The following is a 23,167-nucleotide window of genomic DNA, read 5'->3' on the forward strand; positions in this document are numbered from 1 at the left end:
AAACATTCTAATGGTATTTTGGTAAATTCTTAACACATGATAATTGGTGAACATAAAACTAGATTTCTGTGGAAAGTATAAAAACCTGTAATACTAGCAACAGCAAAAAATAAAGAAAAATAGAGAAGAATTTAAATTATGTAATCTGGACAGCAGGAAAAAATGAAAACTGCTAAACAAACTGAATCTTTGTGCAAAGAAAAAATAAAATATAGATACATACTTTAGAAACATCTTATAATGGTTAGCTCTCAGCCAGCAAGTGCTTTGAAAATATACTCATTAAAATTGACATAATTCTGGGACACAACTGAAAAGCAAAACATCTCTTCCACCATTGCTCAAATGCTGCAGCTTCCTAAGGAGAGGTCATAAAACTTCCCAACCTTAAAGAATGCTGATACTTTGCATTCTTTTCATGTAAGAAGAAAGAGGACTAGAGAGATAACAGGAGAAAAAATGTGTTAGCCTTATACCCTTGAGCTGTGATGAAATGCCAGTCTACTTACATTTAATTATGTTCAGTTTATAACAAAGCACTCAGCAAAAAACATCAATAAGAATGTTGACACACTGAGACTCCTTCTAATAAGAGTGAAGAATTATAGTTGGAAATCTGACATCTAGAATTCAACTGAAAAGGGATTTTGCTTTTTAGCAATTAGTTCTCCCAGAAACATGAAGTACCATTTCTAAAGGAAAATTATTGGGTAGATTAACAATTGAGGTATGTGTTCAGATCAGTTCAAACATTAAAAAATTACTACATTACTGTAGACAAAGACACATTTGGACTAAATAAACACTACAATATATAATTTCTTGTTGTATATTACTTAACATTCTCTTGAAGGAACATAAATAAATAATGCAGAGTGTAAAGACTGGAACTTTGCAATTGATATGTTTGCTGCAAAGTTAACAGAAATCTTAGGTCTGAAACCAAGGCACTAAGGCTCTTCCAGGAGAAGTGTCTTTTAGAATAGGTCTGGCTTTATCACAAGGATAAAGCAGAGCCAGGCAAAGCCTGTGTCAGGTATTGGTGCTGTTGGACACTCTGTCCCAACTTCACTCCTGCCTTAGGAGTGGCTGTTTGTATTTAAGTTAAAAGACAGCACACTGTCAGGTACTGAAAGGCGCTGACCTATGATGAGGTTGTGCTTACGGCAGCTCTTTAGCACCAGCAGCAGCCAAACTTAAGAAGTTATTCCCTAGAAACTAGCTGCAACTTACTTGTGTACATACAAAACTCCCTCTGAAGCCAGCAAAGTTGCTGTGAAAAATTACAAAGAACCTGAAGATACTGAAATCAACAAAGTTTGATGTTATTTACCATGGTATCTGACTTTAAATATGATAAATGGACAGTAAGCAACCATCAGTTCTGTGCTGAACGTTTACTGCAAGACTTGCAGTTAGCCAGGTTCTCAGTTTCCATCACAACCACAAAACCCCCACACTCTGATGTTAACTGTTTCCAGAAATAAAATGCAGACAAACTCCACCAAATCCAATGTTTGTAAACACTAAGAAGTTAAATCAGTTTGACTTTTTTCATTTTCACTTCTGAACCAACATTAATTCTTTCCTTCTTTGAAAAGGCACAGCCTGCACAGGTCCAAATCAGTAAGACAGAACAGGATGGGAAAGAAAGGAAGAGAGGAGTGGGTAAGACTCACTAATTGTCTTGAGCCTCATTTGGTATGAACAGCAGTAATTTCCAGGAGCAACCACAGCCCCCACTCACACTGATCCTGAGGCTGTGATGAAAGTGCAAAACTGCAAGAGGCTCTGCACATTTATCTCAAGTGGAGGGAAGCCTTGTCGTCTACAGAGCTAGCTGAACAAGACCCTCTGTAACTGGGCAGCACTAATGTGCCCATTTTCTATCACGATAAAAGACACTGTTTCTTTACTAAGTCCCAGACTAATGAGACAATGGAGAGAGAACTGTGCCCCAAGGGGCCAGGCTGCTGTTTTCATCTCTGCCACTACTTCGGCTTTGGTAACTTAATTTTCTGTACTTCTGCTTACCCATTCTAAGGCAGTGGATAATGAAAATTATGGCCTTTATGCAGAATATTGGTCTCTTTGGATTAAAAACCTGCAAAAGATAAAATTTAATTTCTCTACTGAAGTAGGCATATCCCTCCCTACTTTATTTTTTTTTCCTCTTCCCCTCTGTCTTTCTTCTTCCCTCTTCCTCTTCCCCCTTTCTACCTTCCTTCCATTGAAGCTATAAATTGCTTTGTTAGTCTTCCATATCAAAATACTTCTGTGCTAGTATCACCATGAGTGGTGTTTTAAAGCAGAACTGCAGTGCACTGCATTGGAGGAAGAATTAATATTTTGCAAGGCAAAGTCTCTGGAAACTCACAGACATTTATTCTCTTTATTTTCCTTTTAGTATATAGTGGTAAAGTAATTTATATATAGTTTTATTTTCATTTAATGAAAATAAATAAAATTTAGCTTAATGTGAGGAAGTATTGTGATAGCAGTTTCCATTTGGGTTTTCCTTAAAGGCAGAACTCTCATGTGAACTCAATATAAATTTTTATTTCAGCTGTATGGTAAACATAACCTGTTGTTGAAAGAAAAGAAACCCTCAACAAATTATGTCACTCTGGTACGCACCATGTCTAAAACTTAACAGCTAAAATAATATTGTAGAGTGGGGAAGAACAAATGTAAAAAGCAGTCATTGTAGCTAAGGTAGATGTTAACAGAGTAACAGACTGCTTTTGTGAAAAAGGCAAATAGAACAATTTCTTAATTTGCTACAAGCCTCCTGAATTTGATTCATATCTCAGTAGTAATCCATCATATTGAGAAATTGCTTTTCATGCTGATTTAATATTTGATAACAGCTCAGAAGCCTGAACTTCATGACAATATAATATAAGAGTGGCAATGTAACATTGCAATGTTTCTTTCTGAAAACATCATCATTCTACCTTTCTCGTGAGGTAGACTTGTAGTATACTTTTTCTCAGAAATATTTCCAAGGAAATCTAATAAAACACTAAAAAAAAAAAAAATTGAGTCCTACAATTTCATTGTGATTCAATTCAGAAAGTTTTAACACACAACAAATTTATATTTGACCCAATGGGAACTTACTTGTTGTGGGTTGGCGAGTTTTAGAAATTTTTCCCATTATTATGTTAAGCTAGCCGGGATGGCTCTCTGATTAGCCGTTAAGAGCTGGAGACAAAGGAATAGCTGAAGCAACCTGATGGCTCCATTAGGGAAAGGTGGAGTCCTGCTTTTGTTTTCGGCAAGTAGGAGGACACTCGGGGTAGGAGAACTCTACAGCTCGCCGGCCGAACTGGAGGAGAGAGGTTCCTTTTCTCCGCGGTTGGCTTCTTGGATTTGAACTGCTAAAGCTTCCTGCTTCCTCTGAACAACTGGGAACTGGGACGCCCACGGTGAGCAGAGTTCCTTCCTCACCTTTTTCTTCCACCTGGGGCGGTGAGGCCACCTGGCCCCCTCCCCTGCCCCTGCAGCAGCCGCGACTGAGAAGCCGCCCGCCCTGGTCCATCGGAGAGCCATCGGTGACTGAAAAAGGGACTGGGACTGAATTCCGTTCTGTTCTGTCACTGTTTTTATTTCTTTCATATAGCTGATGCTGTTTTTGTTTGTCTTATAAATATATCAGTAAAGAACTGTTATTCCCAACCTATACCTTTTTTTGCCTGAAAGTTCCTGAATTTCCTTTTCCTGGTAATACTGTCCCTTTTAACCGGGACATTACTCTAATTCCAAAGAAAAAAGAAAAAATAATTATATAGGTTTTCCTGGAAAACTGAATTTGTAAATCAAGCAAGCATATAAATTTGAGTTCCTTGTCAGAATAACAGTACAGTTAGAGTAAAAACATGTAATTAATCAGATCATCAAGATACAGAGAAACCAGCAACACTGCAACCCAAGTGACTTTCATGAATCAATGCAATGACAATCGGTAAGGGAAGGGTAGAAAATTATTACTAAAGAAAATTATTCCTTGCCCCAAATTTATTTGATTGTTCTCTTACATAAACTATTTTCCCAGGTATGGGAATTATAATAAAATCACCTTTTTGGGAGGCAGCCCAAACAATCTCTGAAAATTTCCTAACAAATCATAGTCTAAACCCAGCACCCTTTTCCCAGTCTGTCACAGAAGTGATACAGAACTAAAATGACATTATTTGACTTTTGCTAAAAGCTTTATATGTTTCCACATAAGTAAAAAGGCAAGGAATTTTCCCAACTGGTTGTAGCAGACTAAGGCCATTCTTTTAAGTAGTGGGTGGTAACATACACAAATAAAGACCTGCAAACAAAAAGTCAAAGGTAAAGAATCAAATTCCTAAGTAAACCCTTTGGTATGTTTTATAATTTCTGAGAAATTATGGCACCCTAAAAATGTCACAAAGGATTAAAACTATGGGGATAACTGATAATGTTATTAGCTGGCAAGGGGGGGGAGAAATAAGAAGATAAAAAGAGAAAATAATTTAATTTTCTTATTTTTTTATTTTTAAAATAGCAAAATTTTAAAACATATTGTTGAAATAAAACAATCAACATTTCAAAACAACTACCTGCTTTCAGGTAGAACTATCTTGGATGAATTATCAAAATCAGCTTAGTTTTCATTGACTTGATGCTTGTCTATAAATTGGGCAAAGCCCTGTTCACTGAAAGAGTTTTGCCTACCCTGTAGCTAAACAGCAGATTATCGTACTTCCCAGGATTTACAGCATATATGTGAATATGTGTGCTGGAAATGACAGCAGAAGTCATGCAGCAAAGCGTGAGTTAGCTGCCTTTTAAATGCTCAGTGACCCTAGGTTGCACTATTACAATTTCCCCTTGACTTGAACCCAAAAATTGCTTTTCTATGTGTGTCAGTATTTTCAGAAAGAACACAAAATTTTGCTGCAGGCCCAAGTGAAAGCACCAAAACTACAGCCATCTGTTTAGTACTGGTGAGCATTTTCAAAACTGACAAAAATTGTGTCCTAACCATAGTTCAACAGACTGTTTCTTTTTAAAAAAGACTGCTTACTGAACACACTTTGGGCTCTAAAGCACAAAAAATAAGAACCTGGTATTACTGTCAAAAGTGCTACGAATGCCCAACTGCCACTGAAACTATGCTGTTATATGCATGCTTTTGCATACTTTCCTAACTATTTGTAAAGGGTTTTTTCATATTTTTGGTTGGCTTTTTTTTTGCCTGCACCATCACCATGAAAGACATAGCTTCTTTCTGCTTGCTATTTTAGTTAAAATTAGTAGTAGCTGGAGACTTCTCTTCCTTGGTTGTGCTGGATAATGTCACAGAGACTTCAGATGTCTATTACCAGCTCTTACCCGTGAACTGAATAGACATGTGATGGAATCCTCCACAAAAATACTCATATTTTAAAACATCCAGCAGTCTTCAAAACACGTTAAAACATGAAATATCCTAAACAACATGTTTTATTTACTCTTCCCTCAGTGTGCTGCTACATTTAAGTGCCCTGTGATGCTGTCATTCACTCGTTTTCCAGTAGGGACTTGCCTTTGCTACAATCTCTGGGGAAAGTGTGTCAGCACCAGGCGTGGCTGAATTGGCAAAGGAAGCGGCACCACAGCCAACTTTTTGTAAAAACTCTGCCTGTTTCCCGATGAAATTTCCCACTGTTGATGCCATTTGTGCGTGCTGGTACAAATAACTGGCCTGCTGGAAATAACTACGTGACTGAAAAACCCTGGCATTTTACTGCCTGTCATTAGGAATGCCTCTGTTTCTTGAACGTTGGCATAATTGTTTAGCCTGGGGAACAGGAGGCAGAGCTTTATCGCTCTCTGCAAGTACCTGTGAAAGGAGGCTGCAGCCAGGTGGGTGCCAGTCTCTTCTCCCAGGTAACAAGTAACAGGATGAGAGGAAATGGCCTCAAGTTCTGCCGATGGGGTGGGGGTTAGATTAGATACTGGGAAAAATGTTTTCATGGAAGTGGTGGTAAAGGATTGGAACAGATTACCCAGGGCGAGCTATTAAATCATGTCCTCAAGTGCCATATCCACACATTTTTGAACACTTCCATGGGCAGTGCTAAGTTGATGGTTGGACTTGATGATCTTAAGGGTCTTTTCCATCCTTAATGATTCTCTGATGCTATGATTGTTACTAATATTATGGCACTGCCACTAGCTGGAAAAATGCATGCTGCCTTACATTTGCCAAAGAAACCATCACACTGTTTCACAAAACCGAGGTACCACTTATAACTTTACAGCATTGCCTCATTTACGCGCTTGATTCTACAAATCTCAATTTATTTACTTACTTATTTATTTTAGTTTTGGATTTTTGTCTTCCTTTTGCTTTTCTTGCAACAATTTTAAAACAATATCTGAAAATTAAATTCTATCCTACGGTATCATACTGACACCTATGTAATTCTTCTGCAAGCATAGAAACTCAGCATTGGCACAGGTCCCTGTCTCTTGAGGAAAGCAGTAACTATGTGCACTGACAAGTGTAGAGAGGTTGGTCTGAGAAGCTCCAGATCATGGAAAGCAGCGAAGATCCTTCCCTCTCCCTTCCACAAGCCTGATGCTCTTCGTGCTTGCTCCTGCCTGAACTACCTTCAGTCCTCTCTCCCTTCTCTCTGGGGTCCTCATTTCACTCAACCAGTAGCGGCTCCTACTTCATTGTTTGAGGAAGAACGTTTCTTTCCTTCTGCCATGGTATTTGCCCTGCTTGACAATTTTCATGTTACCTCTCCATCACCCCATATCAACTTTTTGACCTTGTCTCCTGGTCCACTAAGGCCAAGTCCTCCCATTCCTTGTTTTTTTCTTGCTCCTTCTGCTCTAGTATGGTATGCCTTAAGATCCCAGCTTCCAAACCCAGCTGTACTTTCAGGAAATTTTAGCCCCGTATCTGACAAATACTCAAGGTGGACGTTGTATTTTACCTGTGAAAGCACAGCAAGCCATCATAAAAATACTTGTGTTAATGGTGACATGTGAATTGCTATAACTTAAAGAAATGTTGCAGGCTGTAGCAAGAACAGCCAAAGTACATCTTTGATGTAATACTTCCTCCCAGTGCATCATCAGGTACTAAAACTTTGTGCTTAAATTGGAAATTAGTAAATTAAACTGTTTCTCAGAGAAAAACCATTAACTTTGCAGGTGTTTTAATGTCATATAGCACATTTTTAAAATTTCATTCCTATAACAGCTGGTTTAGATTAAGCCTGCAACAGCAAAAATTTGTATCAACTATGGTAACTAGTACAGGGAAATCCAAAGCAAAATAACCTTGGAAAAAGTGAAAATGTAATATTTTAATTCAAATTCAGAGGATGGTAGACAAAAAAGCATTAAAATCTTATAATACTACTCTAGAAAGAAATAATAATCTGAATAGACTTTGACAGAGACTAGAAAGGGAATTGGAGTAATTTGTGTTAGGCTACACAGAAGGTGACAGAGCTGAAAATACAATCTGAGACTCTAACATGCTGCATGTGTAAGAAATTGAAATAACCCAGCAGCAAAATGTAAGAACTCAGTTACAATATTTTTAAACATTTGCTCGTTCAAACTGTTAAGGATACCATGACATGATTATTTTTTGGACTGCTGCAAAAAAAAAAAAAAGAAAAAAAAAAAAGACAAACCCAAAATGTGTATTTACACATCACACATATTTTTGCAGTGGTAATATAGTTGTTGCATAGAGTGATAGTAAATAAATAAAATATTATTATATTAATTTCTCTACAATAAACATATCATTAAATAGTTTCATACCACTTCAGGGCCAACTTTCTAACATCATACACTCATCTTTTGGGGTACTTGCTTTCTTATTGCAAACTATAAAAGAAAACCACAATGGCCTGCATGGTTTATACTTTTCTGCTAATATAATTAATTCAGATATTATGCCCTGTGCCTTTCCACATGACTTGGAAAAACTAACTCAAATGTTTGAAAATTTTCTTAAAGCGATGCGTATCAGCTCTGTAATTCCAAAAGGCAAGAAAATGAGGTCTGAAGCAAAGGCAAGGTGGGCACTTATTGCCCCGAGCTATCTACAGGGTCTCCTGCACAATTCCAAAACACGGCCCACACCAGCTATCGCGAAGAAAATTATCTCAGTCAAAAATTGCACAGCTCTTTATGCCGCTTCACACATACGCAGTTTGGCATAACACAACAAAGCGCCAGGCGCGGACTGGCAATTAGGAACTAATTACAAGTTTTAACAGAAGCGTACACGCAGACGATTCAAAACCACACTGTTGAGTGCCCGGCCGCTCCCCCGGGCAGATGACACCAGCAGGGCGGAGCAGGCGGCAGGAGGTGCCACACCGCCCTCCCGGCCCAGGGCAGGCCGCCTGTTGCGGGCGCCACGTCCCCGCCCGGCCGGGGCAGGGCCCGGCTCCCGGCGCGGCACCGCCCCCCCGGCGGCCACGTTGACAGGCGGGCGTGGGCCGCGTTCGCTGGGCGGTGTCGGGGTGCGGGTACCCGGTGCGGGAGCGGGGCCGCTGACACTGTAAAAATGTCTTCGCCTCCTAAAGAGAAAGCAGAGACGCGGGCCGGACACCCTCCTGCTGGTACGGCCGCCGGTTCCCGTCTCTCCGCTCTTTCTCTTGCCACGCCGGGGGACGGGACGGGAGGGCCGGGGCGGCCGCGGGCCGGCGGGGCCGGGCGCCGGTTCCCTGCCAGGTCGCCTCTTGTGCGCGCCGGGGCTGAGGAGGGCGAGGGCGGCCTCGGGCGGGTCCCGCCGCTGCCGGGACTGCGAGCCCGGGGGTGTGAGCCCCGGTGGGTCCGAGCCCCCGGGGTGTGAGCCCCGGTGGGTTTCCTCGCTCTCCCCTGCTCGGCGCGATGCGGCGCTCTGGACGCGGGAGGTGCGCCCGGATGCCCCGCCTGAGCCCTGGGCGCCCGCGGCGCTCCCTGCCCTTCGGCAGCCTCTCCCGGTGACGGGGCGACGCTCCCTGCCCTGCTTCTGCCCGAGGAGAGCTCTGGTTGCGGCCAAGCCCTCATCGGGTGTGTGCAGCGTGGCATCGCCAGGCTCCGACCTCGCAGGCAGACAGCGTTCTCTTCCGTGGCATCCCGCCCTGCAAAGGCGGCGGAGGCCTCCGGAACCCCGCCTGCGGCTGGTGGTGGTGGTGGGAAGGGGAGCGGAGTGGTCTCGGCCCCACGCAGCCTGCGGGGCTGCTCCAACAGAGTGCACGCTGAGTGTGAACAGACACTGCTAACCAGGAGTGCTCTGTGCATCCATTTTGCCTGTGGGCATCACGGTGTGAGTGCCAGAACAGCCTGCGAGCTCCTGGCTGCGATTCTGGAGCCTGGCAGGGTAGGAAACGGGTAAAGCTGCTTGAGAAGTGCCCAGCAAAGGAGCTCCATCCCCTCCGTCCTGCTGCAGTGTGCGAGTGGGCGGTCAGGGTGGGAGCTGTGTGTCACCTCCGGTGGGACACTCACCTGCCAGGGTCCATAGATGGTAACTCCTCTCTGTACATAGGTTCCTCACACTATCGAAGCTGTGTTCCTTTATGTACTGATAGTTTGCTTCTTACAGTTTTCTTTAAAAAGGGAACTTCTGTCCCTGCATCAGCAGCTTTACATGTTTCCCTGTGGAGTAGTTGGTGAACTACTTTTTTTTTTTTTGTTTCAGTAAAAAAAAATCCCAAAGAGGCTAGTTTTATACTCAGATCAGTTGATGAGATTTAAACTAAATTTGTAAACAGCTGCTGAACTATAATCGAATTCTGTGCTCTTTATAATGAGGACCTGAAATTCCTCTAAATAGTGAGAAATAATGGCTTTGCTTTGCACGGCAGATACAGTTCAGCAGTGCAGGTAAGTCAGTCTCTTGGCTGAATAGTCATTCCAGTCCTGCAGCCTCCCTTGTCATGGCATTAGCTCTTTCCTGGCTTCTTGCTGATCTGCTTCATGGAACAAACCGAGCATCATTTTCCAATGTTGACAGCTTTTGTTGCCCTAGCTCCTCGAGCTGGCTTGTCTTGAGGTACATGTCAGATTCAAAGTAGAGGGATCATTAAGATCTTGCATTGGTTTAGCTCTGTCTTCCAGCTACACCATTGATGCTACGAATGCACCTTATAACTGTATTTTCTGCTGTTGTTCCATGTTTGAGAGTTTTGCTTCAAAACCTGTCTTTTGAAACTGGTGAAAATTTTTAAAAGACCTGAAGTGAACCTCTCTAGGCCACATGAGAAACTAGCAATGGAAAGTGTAAAAGCTCAACTGGAGTACAGTACAGGTTTCTTTTGCCATCAGAATATTTCAGTTAGAGTTTTTTTCTTTGTAAAATGTAGGCCCACATATGAACTGAAGAACACCTTCAACTATGTACCATTTAAGATCATTGGCATCCCTGTTTTGTTTTGTTTTTTTTTCTATTTTTTTGTGAACATGCACACGAAATTTATCTGTGGAAGGAGGGTGATCACCAGGCCTGTCTTTGAGGCCAGAAAAAAACCTAATGCTTTACCATATCTTCAGGTTGCTTTGGGAAGAAGATTTTTCTGTGGTCTTTTAATACCTGGAAAATCCACAAGAATTGTTATGACTAGTAAGACTATGTATTAACTCTAGTGGCTGAAGATGGGTTTTAATCCTTTATCTCAAGTTTGTTTATATCCCTGAATATTAGAATAATGTAATAGACCAGTCTACAAACAAGTTTTAATAAAATGAAAGTAAGAAATTCTTAACAAAAAATAATGCAGGTGGAATTTTATTCTTAAATAACAAGGCAAATTTCTGTCAAAAAAAGGTGTGTATATAGGAATCTCTTTTGATAAATAGCTTAAAAGCCCAGGTTTTGCTGCATACAGTTCTATAAAGAGCACTAACTGTAATTACAGATGTGTCTTACCCTACTGAGTATGTTGGAATGTAAGTTAGGAAGTATTTGGATCATCAAATTAAAAACAAAATTGACAAATCTGTTGTTTTTCAAGTGCACTGTTGGCCCTTGCTTACTGACTGCACTGCATTCCTCTCTGCATTGATCTTTCACATAGGGGGAAAAGAAAAGGCACTTGAAAAGACAAAGGGTAATGAAATGGAAAGAAACCTCAAGACCTCAGTGCAGGAAGCGACTTTGACCTCCTCTCTGTAATTTAAGAGGGCCCTAACTTAGTCTTGATTAAATATCTGCCTGTCAGTGAGATCAAGTGTGCCCTACTCATTGTTGAGTAGGTTTGTACAATTCCTCTGAAGAGATCTGCGTAATTATGCTTTAACTGTTCATTTAGTACATACTGCGGAGGGATAAAGGAAGGTGATTGTGTTAATAGTGTATTTATGAAGTTTTATCATAGGTTTGTGAAAATAGTTATGTGCTTTTTTGGTACATTAAAAAAAATAGCTCTGAGCTGAGATTTCTGTGAAATGAAGGTATATAACAACTCTTCTTCTTACTTTGTTGAACACTAATGTGTGCTCCCTTATTCTTGTACAATGGCCTACTTTTATGTTTCCCTTTTCATACATCTTGTGGTTGTAATGGAATCTGTCAGTACATAAGAATTAAAATTTTGTGTTAATATTGAACACATACTCAAGAAAAAGGAAAGCTGCTAAGACTCTTAGTTGTACTCTGGATTTGTAGAAGTTCCTGTCTGGTTGCCATGACCAGCAGGTGATTTGGGTGTACCTGGAAGGTTTCCCTGGGGAGTGACTGTCTCAGGTCTGCACCCTGAGCGAGCTGGGGCCAGGGCGTTGCTGCCCTGTGGTGCTTGTCTAGGTAGCTGATACTCACTCCAACTCAATAGCGTTTATTTCAGAATTCAGTCTCAGAAACAGAGAGGAGGCCAGCAGGGGCGGGGCAGGGAGGAAAAAGCAGAATGCTTCCTGACTCCAGATCAGCTTGAGTGGTAATTGATTAACACAGTTGTTTAATACATTTCCAGAAGGAGTAGTCATACCCTTATGAGGAATACAGGTTGGCATTCACAGGGCTGATAAGGTAGCACTGTCTGCCTCTCAAGGGGGGGAAATATGACATAGGATAATTAAAATCTAAAAGTTGTATTCAGTAAGGAAGCAGATAGACTTGTTGCTCTTCTGAGTGTGCTGGCAAATGATCCCTTCTTTATTTCACGCTTTAGTAAAGTCTTAGAGCCACTTGGCTGTCATCACTCTAGGGAGCCATTCCCTGTCCTCTCCTGCCTTAGCATCTGAGCTCTGCACTTGCTCTTCAGCACACAGGAGCTGCTTTCTTCCCAATCCCAACATGGGGTCGTTGACACCATCCGCTTCTGGACACTGCTTTCTGACAGTGTTTTGGAAGGTGGTTTGTCAGTTATTTAAATCCTCTCTTTGCAGGATAAGGAAATCTGAGCTCTTTTAAGGTGACTTTTATGTGACAAAAATCACCATGGTAAGCATCTGTTGAATTATGTAGTAAATGCCAAGCAAAGCGGAAATAGATGATTCCTCATAACTCCTGAGAAAACATCACAAATGTTGAGAGGGTTTTTCATTAGCTTCGTGGATGTAATCATTTCTTCTCTTGTCACACCCTGAGGTAATGTAGTTTAGCTGATGCCTTTTGAAAAGGAAGGTAAATTATGCTGCAAGGTTATTTATCATCTTAAGATAAATCTCCTGAAACTGGATTGGGTATGAGCATACTGTGTCATGGATGCATATGTACAGAATGCTATCTAGTTATTTAACTTCTGGTCTCACGAATACACACTATTATTGCGGCTGGTTCCTTCTGCACAATGTTGGATTGCTAAATATAATTCAGTTATGCACCAAAGTACGCTAAGGTATCTATTCTAAACCTGATGATATTAGTTAAAAAAAATCACGTTTAAAGTTCTAAGTTGCTGCATTAGTCACTATTATGCCTTTTTAGTTTTCTTGATATTTGCTTTTTAATCGCCACTTTTTAATTCTGCATACAGACAAATCTGAATGTGTTAGCTCTATATTTTTTCCAGTGACAGATAAAGAGAAAAGGAGTAGCTGGTGGCCTGATGATACACAACATGAGAGGAGAGAAATTTTAGATATAAATTCACACTAAATCTTCAAGTATCATTTTCTCTAGTTTTCTGTTAGATGTTGAAGGACATGGAGGTGTGTGTATTGTTCAGAACTGCTGTTTGTAACCCTGGCAGATGTTGCTGTGGAGACAGCATCTTCCACAAAAAGTCATTTGAAATAAATAAGTAGAAGGTCCTGATTCTGCAATGACATTAAATTTAGAATTTAATTAAAATAAATTAATAATTGATAAATAAATGTAAATAAAGCATAGCAGTACTTTGATTAACTGAGATGCTAAAACAAGACTACACTTGATAGAACTCAGTGTTTACTTTTGCAAACAAACTTACATTCCTAATGAGCTTGAATCAAGAAAAATTAATTGGAATTTTAATTTTTGCTTCACTTTAGACAACAAAGAAATATAGTTTTTTAAACTTTCTTTCCATGTCCCATGTGAAACATTTCTCACCAATTAAAGTTTTACGCTGGAGAGAGAACACAAAATGGTTAGTGATTTGGGTTTGGGGTTTTTTTAGTGCATGATAAGAGGAGACAGTTTTCATAGGTTTTAAAAGATATTTCTTTGAGGTTGTCTGTTGACTGCCTGTCTTTAGGTAATGACCTTTATTGAATTAGAAATTTATTGTTCAAATAGCACTCAGAACTTAAAATTTGTTTTTAAAAGACAAGGCCAAAGAGCTTCACTTTCTCCTGGAGCAGGTCACTTTATTTTTCTTGCTTTCCTTCACCCAGGCTGTAAAATTTATGCACAGCATTGGCCTTCCCATTGCTGTCCTGGTTAAGAATTGGGAATTAGACCTGTATCTAGGTTTCTGGGATTAGCACTGAACAGCTGTGAGGTGCCCTGCTTCCTCTGTGGCAGGACACAGGAGGGCTGTCAGAAGTACAGCCTCCCTTGTTCGGCCAGCTTCAGCTTCTCCCGAGTGCTGCTCTGGCATCCTGCTCGCTCTGGCTGCGACACCTCTGCCAAGGCTTACCACAGGCACTGTGTCAAGGCACTGTGAACACAAACCAGCGTGTCTGTAAGTGGTTTTATTGACTTCTGACCATTATCGTGGTTTTCTGATGTGGTTGCTGATGGTAGCATAACCCATCCAATTAAACTAACGAGATGCATTGTCTTACCCTGTGCTCTCCTGTAAGCACGTGTAGCAATTGTTGAACAAAATGAAAAGTACACTATTGAACCAGAGAGCAGATCAAGAACAACCTGTGTCGGTTGCTCTGCTTAGTAACTGCAGTGCTAAGCCTGGCTTGGTTCCTGTTTTAGATTGCACTTTGGAGTGGATAAGTGATGCACATAAGTGGATTTGCTTTCACTTCTCGTTTTGTGTTTCAGAGGGCTGCTTTCATGTTTGCATCATTTCTAAAACTTAAGTGGTGCAAGGATTTAAAATGTGAATGCTCATATGTTTTGCAAAACAAAGCTCTGTTCTAAATGCAAGTTAATGGTCCTCCTAAATTTTGCTTTTTACTGCACTATTTTTGAAGTATAAATACTGTTATTATAGATGTAGTTTTGAACATGAAATGACAAGTTAATTTCTTTGGTTTGTGGCCTTTTGTGTAGTGTTATGCAAGTTGTTGCCTCAGTTTCTTCTGACTGCTGCAAATTAGTATGGGATGGAGAGAGAATTAAAACAGAATGGAATTTTCTAAAATGTCATTGGAAGCAGGTGGTAAAATGAGCTGCAGCTTCTCAGGATAAGCAAAGATGGCATCATGTGAAAGAGAATGGCAGATGTGGTCCTGAAGTAGCTGTTCTTCAGGAGTGCCACTTTTTAACTTTGAGCCTCTTTTTCAAACTGCGGTTACTATTAAATAACTATGCAAAGTATTAGTAGGGAAGCAGGGTGGGTCATCTTTAAAATATTCTTCACTTAATGTTGATTTGACTGAGGTTTGTTATCTATTTAATTTTCATTCCAGTGAAAGCTGGTGGGATGCGGATTGTGCAGAAACACCCCCACAATTCAGATGCCAAAGAAGAAAAAGATAAGGATGACCAAGTTTGGGAAACCAGCAGGTGAGCACTTTGAATTGGTGCATGTGCTACAGTGAATTTCCATGACCTTGAACTTTATCACCGGTTTGTTTACCTTGTGACTAGCAGACCAAAGGTGGAGTTGTTTTTGTATCATAAAGCAGTAGAAAGTTAGATGCTCCTTCAGGAGAGTTGAGGAATTTGGGAATTTTCATATTGCTGAGCCTTTTTTAAATGATCCTGCCATGTACGAGAGAAGGCTGGAGAAAAGAGCACAATAGGAGTAAAACCTCAGCTTTCCTACAGTGTCTCAGTTCAGACTGTGCTGAAGCTTAGAGGCTAGGCATATTTAGAGACAAGTATTAAGCTGTCAGTCTATGTGAGGTTGTCTTTCTGCGTGTTGGATGTTTCCTTTTACCCTTTGGCCCCTAATCCTGTGTCTATGAGATATTTGCCAGTATGGTGCTTTTGAAAAGACAAGTAAAAATATATGGTACTAATATTACTTGTTTTTGTTTGTAGATGGGAATCTATCAGTTTTGGTGCTGGAGGATACTAAGACTGCAGTTACTTAGCGGTTTTGACTAGATTTATCAGATAACTGCTGTTTGGAAATGAAAGCAGGGAGGTTCAATGGACTGTCGCTGCTTTTCTGTTCTTAAAAAAGCCACCTGGTTTTGTGCTGCTTTCCTCAGCTAGCTGTTTTTACTTCCAACCAAGACTATATTTACCTGAAATGTTTATCTGCTAACTTAGGGCATGGGTTTGTCCTTGCTATTTGCTCAAGTTAAAAAAAACAAACCTAAGAACCATTCCTATGTTTTGGTAAGTAGACTGACTAAGATGATATTTATTTTACATGTAAAATAATGGTAATAAATAAGCATTGTGAAAATGTCTAGAAATAAACCCAAATGTGTTTATTTACTTGAATAGGAAACACCTTTCTGAGAAGGGAAACATAATTTTAATTAATAAATTCAACTACAAGGCAGGAGAATTAAAATTTATGTCCTTTCTTCATTAACCAGGTTGGTCATCTTGTAATTCTGCACTGTAGCACATAAGTTGAAAAAGTCAGTATTGCAGCCAAGTTTTGTCTAAAGAAAGAAATTGTATCTTGAGGTCAATTTAAAATTTGTTTAGGGATATATTGTTTTATTTGAGGTGTGTTGACCTTGGCTGGACAGCCAGTGTCAACCAAGCTGCTCTATTACTCCCCTACTCAGCAGGATGAGGAGGGAGAAAGTGATATGAAAAAGACTCATGTGTCAAGATAAGGACAGTTTAATAAAGCAAAAGCAAACGCCATGCGTGGAAGCAAAGGAAAATAAAATATGTATCCACTATGTCCCATCAGCAGATGATGTCCGTCACTTCCTGGGAAGTAGGTCTTCAGTATGTGTTAGTGATGGCTCTGGAAGATAAACATTGTAATGAGTTCTCCCTGCCTCCTCCTCCTTTCTCCTAGCTTTTATTGCTGAGCAGATGGTATGGAATATTCCCTTGGTCAGTTGAGGCCAGCTGTCCTGGCTTTGTCCCCTCTCAATATCTTGTCTACTCACTGCCTGCAGGTGAGAGGATAATGTTGGAGAAGCAGCTTAGGTTCTGTGGAAGTGCTGCTCAGCAGCAGCCAAAACTGGTGTGTTACAAGTTTCATGGTGTTTCTAGCTAACAGTACAAAGCACAGCACTCTGAGGGCTGCTGTGGGGATAATTTACCACCTCAGCCAGGACCTGCACAGTGTTAGATACCTGCTTATCTTTCCTTGGTATGCCAACCTCATGGCAAGGAGTCTCATTAGGATCCAAATGACAAGACTTCTTGCTCCTGTTCACAGATCTAAGCCTCTTTTACAACACAGCACCTGCTTTATTCCTTTCTTCAAACAAGATTGTTCTCCCTGTTTCACTCAAATAGCGCAGGGAAAAGTTAAAATTTAACCTTGATTTTTGTGGCTCTGTCTGCTGTAGCAGGTGCTGTGGCACAGTAGAAGCACATTTGTAGGGGTAAACAGTGCGTGCTGAGGACTTCATGTTCACACCATGTGTGTTTTGGAGATTAATTAGTTTGGTCATCTGGACTGAAGGACCAATCCTAGCTGGCATGTGTCAGGTGTCTCCTTGAACTGTCTGGGTCAGTTTAGTGTCACCTGTGGGGAGTCTAGGTGAGGTGCCCTGAGACCAATCTCCGGTGTGAAACAAAGCCTGGGCAACTATGCTGGAATGATTGGGAGAGAGGTGCACTCTTGATCTGTAGATTGTAACAAAAACGAACTATATTTTAATACTGTGAGCAAAACTTACACTTTTAAGACAGAGGAGAAAGTTTAAAGACTTCTAGAGCTATCTCATGAGCTAGTGAAAAGTTAGCTGTAACTGTTGCACCTCAAAATCCATTTGTTTGTGCACCTGATCAGTTGATTTTCAAAATATGTGCTTTGAGCGTGCCCTTTGTTTTGGTTTTCATGTAGAGGATACATTGTTGGTTTGTATTAGGCACTTGTACCTATAGTTAGTCTGAGTCTGTGTATTAATACTGAAAGCATTGAGCTGAACTACTTTATTTCTTTGATCTAATCTTCTTGAGAAAGAAAGCAGCAGGACATAAGGAGCATAGTTAGGTGGGAATTGATTTAAATTATAAGTTTTTTTACAAGTCAAGAGAAGTTGTTTTCTTAGTAGAACTGAGAGCCTTTTGTGTATGTAATGGAAAGGGTTTAATGTGTTTGTTGTAGGCTCCTATGGGAATACTTGCACAGCTCTGGTGGCAGTACAAGCTGTAGGTGTGAGCATGAAGATATTTAGCCACAGACAGAGTAAGTTAGTCAAAATTAAATTATGTTTGCAGTGCCTCAGTTGCCTTTGTGCTGGAAGATGCAGTTCCCCACAGTTTGTGTCGGCTCCAGATGATTCATGGTGCTGTTTGCAAACTCTTTGATTTCTGATGTGTATGAAGGGTGACTTATCAGGAGATGGATTTGTCAGGAGGGGTGAAGAGAGCATTTCTGCTTTCTCCAACACCAATATATATGTACTTTTGGGGCTTAGCTGGTATTTGATGTCCCTTAGTTAAGCAGATGTGGAAACATCTGTGTTTTTAACTTTCTACTTGCCGTGGTTTTAGTCTTTGCCATTTGAAGGTGGTATTGTTATATGATGCAATTTCTACTCCCCATTGCATATGAAATAAAAAGAAGCAAACAGCCCTTCAGGAGATCTCTGTCAGCTGATACGGGCAGCTGACTACGGTGTGAGAAAATAATAAAACAGAGAAGAGTAATTTGTGTGTGAAGAGGGAGGCTAGGATGAGTCATTATTTTAATCCCATTGTAAACTTAGTTGAAGACAGATTAGTGGAACTGGCAGTAAATGGAAGAAGAAGAGTTAAATCTTTCCCAGAGTTCTCTGAGAACAACTCTGAGAACACATGGCCTCCCTATGATGGCACAAATCTGAGCAGTTGCTCAGCAAGAAAGCTTTCAACTTCAGTTCATAGAACTGTTTGTGGCTTTGGAGACAGCTGGCCTTGTTTTTGCAGCTTGCAGGTGAAGACTTGGATTGGTGTTTCTAGTCTTAATGTAAACAAAGGTGACACAGGTAAACACCCCTGACATAGCTAACTGTGCTGTGATAAAGGTGACTTTAACATTCACCAGGTAGACCTTCTTTGATGTTTCTTTTTCTCAGTTGTTTAGCAACTTGCAATCCAGTTACTGTAACTTACTCTGCAAAGTATTTTACTTGGTTCTGTTTCCTAAAATAAAATTGTTATGACAGTCTCCCATTTCGTGAAATCGTAGAGGGACTTGTCTGGGTGGTGATTTGCAATCCCTTAAAACAATATGTGGTAAGACTGTTTTACACAAATTTGATCTTTTCCTGTAGGGCAGGTCTCAGCCTTGAGTTGTTGCAGAACTAATTTTATGTGTCTGGTATAAATACAGTTTTACTTAAAAAAAGAAATGTCTGGATATGATTATATGGTGGAGAAGGCTCAATGAAAGAGGGGATGAGTTGCATAGTTTGGTTTAGGTGAACTAAAGATATGTGTGGCATCCAAAGCCAGTGGCACCCCCGTGGCCAGGGTGTCAGTGTCAAACTGTACTGAGGTAGAATCCTCGGCCCACATTCTCCTCAAGATGAATGACTTTGATCAACCTGTTTAGAACTAGGATGCCAGCTGGCTGAACTTCTGTACTGATGAATTACTGATTTTTCTTAAGTTTTTGTAATTTCTTAACACTTGTGTTGGTTTGGTTTTTTGGATGCAGTTGCAGTTTTTATTGATTGACAGTCATACTGATTGCTGCCGGAAGGCTTTTTTTGTGATTCTAGAGGAGGGTGAAACATATAAATAGAAGTATGGCTATGAATCAAAACCATCATTTTTCAGGACTGTATGTTGTCATAGAAATCATTTGGAATAAATAGGCTGCTCACAGTCCTGGGCTTTATTAAAAGCCCATTAATGCCTGTTTAACTGAGATTTGCAGTATCATGTGCATTCCTGTGCCAGCAGCTGACTCTAGGCATAATAAGTACTCCTGAAAGACAGATAATTTGAATTGAGAGCTGCTTGTTCAGTTTTGCACAAGAGATTCATTAATTGTCACTCTGGGATCTCAAGAAAAAGAAACTATAATTATCTATCAGGATCTGGATTGAAAAAATATTTAAAGCAAATATCTGGCTTGTTTTTAACAAACAGGGTAAAATGCAATGACATTTATGTCTTAAAGACTCTTGCCTTGTCTTTGTTATATTTCTGACACAAAGTCGGTAATTACCATGATTTAATTACTTAAGATAAATGCCCTAGTGTAGTTTCTCTCTATATATGTAAATTGTATGTGTTTTGTATCTTAAGCCTACCTGGAGATTGTGAACCCAGCATTATGCCTGACTTTTACGATGTGGATATTTGCCTGAGTAATATCCATTGGGTGAAAGGAAAAAAGCCAAGAGAGTAATTTAGAATGTTGACTCAAAAGCAGAATTATGCTAATGAAGCATATGGGTGTTTTATGTCAAAGAGTACTCTCAATACTTAGTTACATGGTGAGAGAGGAGTTGTCAAAGGCCCTTGTTATCCTTCAGTGTTCCTTGTTAAGTCTGAATATGCAAGTTCAGGGCTAAACCTGTTTTTTTTCTTTGGAAGTGCAGTGAGAATCTCAAAAACTTGGCTGTGGGTATATACTTTCATTCAAGAGTAAATTTGTTTTTTCTTTCCCTCACTTAGCTCTTCTGCAACTGACAAGAAATAAGTTACAGGCATTATTTCTATTTTCTATTTGCCATTAAAGAGTCTCCTGTCATTAAAATAATCTTTGTTTTTGACTTGGCATGACCCATGTTGACCAAACTTCTGACAGAATTTAAAAAATACAAATTGGTTATATAATTAAGCCATTAGAGAGTGTTTGCATGTCTGTTTACATCCTGGATATGGAGGTGTTTGAAACCATTTCCATTATTTGTATTTTATTGTTCTGGTTGTTTTAGCTGGAGTAGAAGGTGTTGTGTCAAAGCTCTGACTTTTTTGCTTGGGAATAACTGCTCTACAGGACAGCTAAGACCTGGTAAATGATGTTCAGTGTTCAGCTTGCTTGCGTGCATGTTCTTTAGGAGGTACTTTCCATCATGCATGAAGATGTTCCAGTCCAGGTGGTTCTGATATTGTTTATTGTAGAATCAACAGGTGTTTAACAGAAGGAAATTTTGAGAGTTCTATGTATAACCAAACAAAAAAAACCCAAAACTTTGCACTTTGTTAAACATGGAAACCAAACCCATATAAACGTGAACAGGTAGCATTGAAATTCCATAAATACTCGGAGTGAATTACCCATTAGTGTTCCTCCCATGTACTTCACAGACATAAAGCTGAAAAAGACCTTGTTACCTATGTTCATGCATCTGTCAAACTGTCCTAGTTTGGAGGACAGGTGTCTGCTAAGAAAGGCAGGAGCCTCTCTTTGAAGTAGAGGAGGTAAACCCCTTCCCTGCAAATTATTATAATTTTGTAATCAAATGGCTTTCAGGCAAAGATATGGGAATTAGGAATTATAGTTCTTTACTACAGAAATTAAAATAGAAATACAATGCTACAAAGAAACAGACCCCAAACCCTGACAAAGTCAGAGTACAACCTGACACCCGTCAGGCAGGGTGTTGGCAGCAGTCCCATTAAATGGTAGCTGTAGTCCTTTTGTAGTGACAGATGTGGTTAAGTTGAAGCAGTGGTCCTGTAGAAGGTGCAATTTCCTTCCAGAGGGCCAGTGGTGATGTGGAGAAAATCCAGCTTCCCTCTGGAGTCCAGTGGAGAAGGGGCGCTAGCTTGATGTCCCCCACACCTCTGTTTTATCTTGGTAAGAAATATTGGGCCCTTCCCCCGGCTGGAGCAACTTCCAATGGGATGCAGTAATTTTATCAGTCACACAGTGGGACTCAATGGGCCATTAGCAGAAAATTACTCCCTGGAGGAAGAATGGGTTGTGAAAAGATAAAGAACAACGCCCTGCCTGGCTTCAATGGATGGCCCATTAGTAGAATATCTCCCACAGAAATAAGGATCACTGCCCCACCCTCAACAGATGGTGATAGAATAGATACCTTTTATCACACCCTGTATTGTAACCCCAGACACAAACCAAAGTACTGGAAGTATAAGCAGGCATTGACTCGGTGTGATGAATATTTAAGGTTAAAAGAAAGAGCGGTTAGGACAAATATACTGCTACATCTTCTGCCTAAGTTTCTGGAAAGGAAATGTGTAACTTTGGACTGAGTCTCCTTTCGCTTTAAAGGTTCCTTGGGCTATTGTGTCAGTGGAGGCACTGAAGGAATGAACTGGTACTCTGTAAAAGCATCTGTCATCCTTTTCTTGGACAGAATTCAAATTTCTTCCACCATATTTCTAGCCACCTCTTTTTTTACCTTCCTTTTGTGGCCTGATTCTGTTACCTCTGTGAGCTGATACAGTTGCACAAGAGTTATGTTCACAGATTGTATTGTCATTTTGCACTTGACCACGTAAAAAATGAAATTTGATTAAATGTATATATTTGTAATGGATATAATAGATATGTCTCAGAGGTTTTTAGTCCTATCTTTGGCCTCTTGTTACTCAGGTATGGAGCTTTGGAGGCGACTGGCCTTAAAAATGAAATGTCTGGGGGAAATGCAATGGAAAAGCAACCTGGCTCTGAAAACTGTGCTTGTGGTTCCTGGGAAAGATGGAAATTACAACAAACGTTGGGTGTTACCCCATGGTCATATTAGAGTTTTGTGTGACTAACTTTTTCTTTACTTGGCTAAATATTCCAGAAGTTAAAAGAAAGTTCTGCTGGAAAAAGGCTGTTAAAGAATTGCAAGTATAATTTTGTAATATTATTAAGCACAATACTGGACATAGTGCAGTTAGGGAAATAGCTTCCTACCCTCTCCAAAAGATCTTAATTTCCAGAAAAAGATTCTGTTCTTAGTGCTTGGGGTTTTTTTAATCCCCTTTCCCTTCTTATCTTTATTATTTTGGACTTAAATTTATTTCACTGTTAAGGGAATAGCTTCTTAATAATGTTACATTCTTCTTTACATAAGTGCCATTGCCTTCAATGCATTTTCCGACTTTATTATTCATCTTTGTGTCTCAATCTTTGCCTAGAGTTTTTATGATTAACTCAAGTCTGCTAAAGTTTATACATATATAATTTGACTGGTTATAAAACGCGAAAACAATATTAGCTGTGTTAATGTGATTTTTCAGGACAATACCTTCTGCAGATGACCAGTTATTTTGAGAAGTAGCAAAGTAATTGCTATGACCTCTGTTGAACTCTATCAAAAGCCTATGCAGTAACAGACTTAAGTGTATGTACAGAGAATAATGTGTAATACTGATTTTTAAATGCAGAGCTACTGTAAGGCAAGAAAATAGGCTGTGACTATCTCCATTTAAGAACTGAAAATATCAGTGAATGTATGGAATGGAGAAAAAACTAAGCAACATTATGAATGAAACATTCTCATATAGGAAGAGGAGATCCTTCTGAAAGACTGTTTTATGCTTCCAGTATTTCTTGATGATTGAAGCAGTAAGTTGATAAATCCATCAGTGTAAGTGCCA

General features: G+C 40.0%; 1 protein-coding gene across 1 annotated transcript in view; it reads left to right on the forward strand.

Annotated features, from left to right (window-relative positions):
• Positions 1-8,460: 8,460 nt before the first annotated feature.
• Positions 8,461-23,167, forward strand: part of LOC117007332 (death associated protein) — a 53,807-nt gene continuing 39,100 nt past the window's right edge. Inside the window, exons 1-2 of the mRNA XM_033080396.1 lie at positions 8,461-8,615; positions 14,986-15,082. Coding sequence (XP_032936287.1) covers positions 8,561-8,615; positions 14,986-15,082 — 152 coding nt within the window. The 5' untranslated portion in view covers positions 8,461-8,560. The remainder of the gene's footprint in view (positions 8,616-14,985; positions 15,083-23,167) is intronic.

Source organism: Catharus ustulatus, chromosome 1 (genome assembly GCF_009819885.2).
Source record: "Catharus ustulatus isolate bCatUst1 chromosome 1, bCatUst1.pri.v2, whole genome shotgun sequence".
Lineage (NCBI taxonomy): Eukaryota > Metazoa > Chordata > Aves > Passeriformes > Turdidae > Catharus > Catharus ustulatus.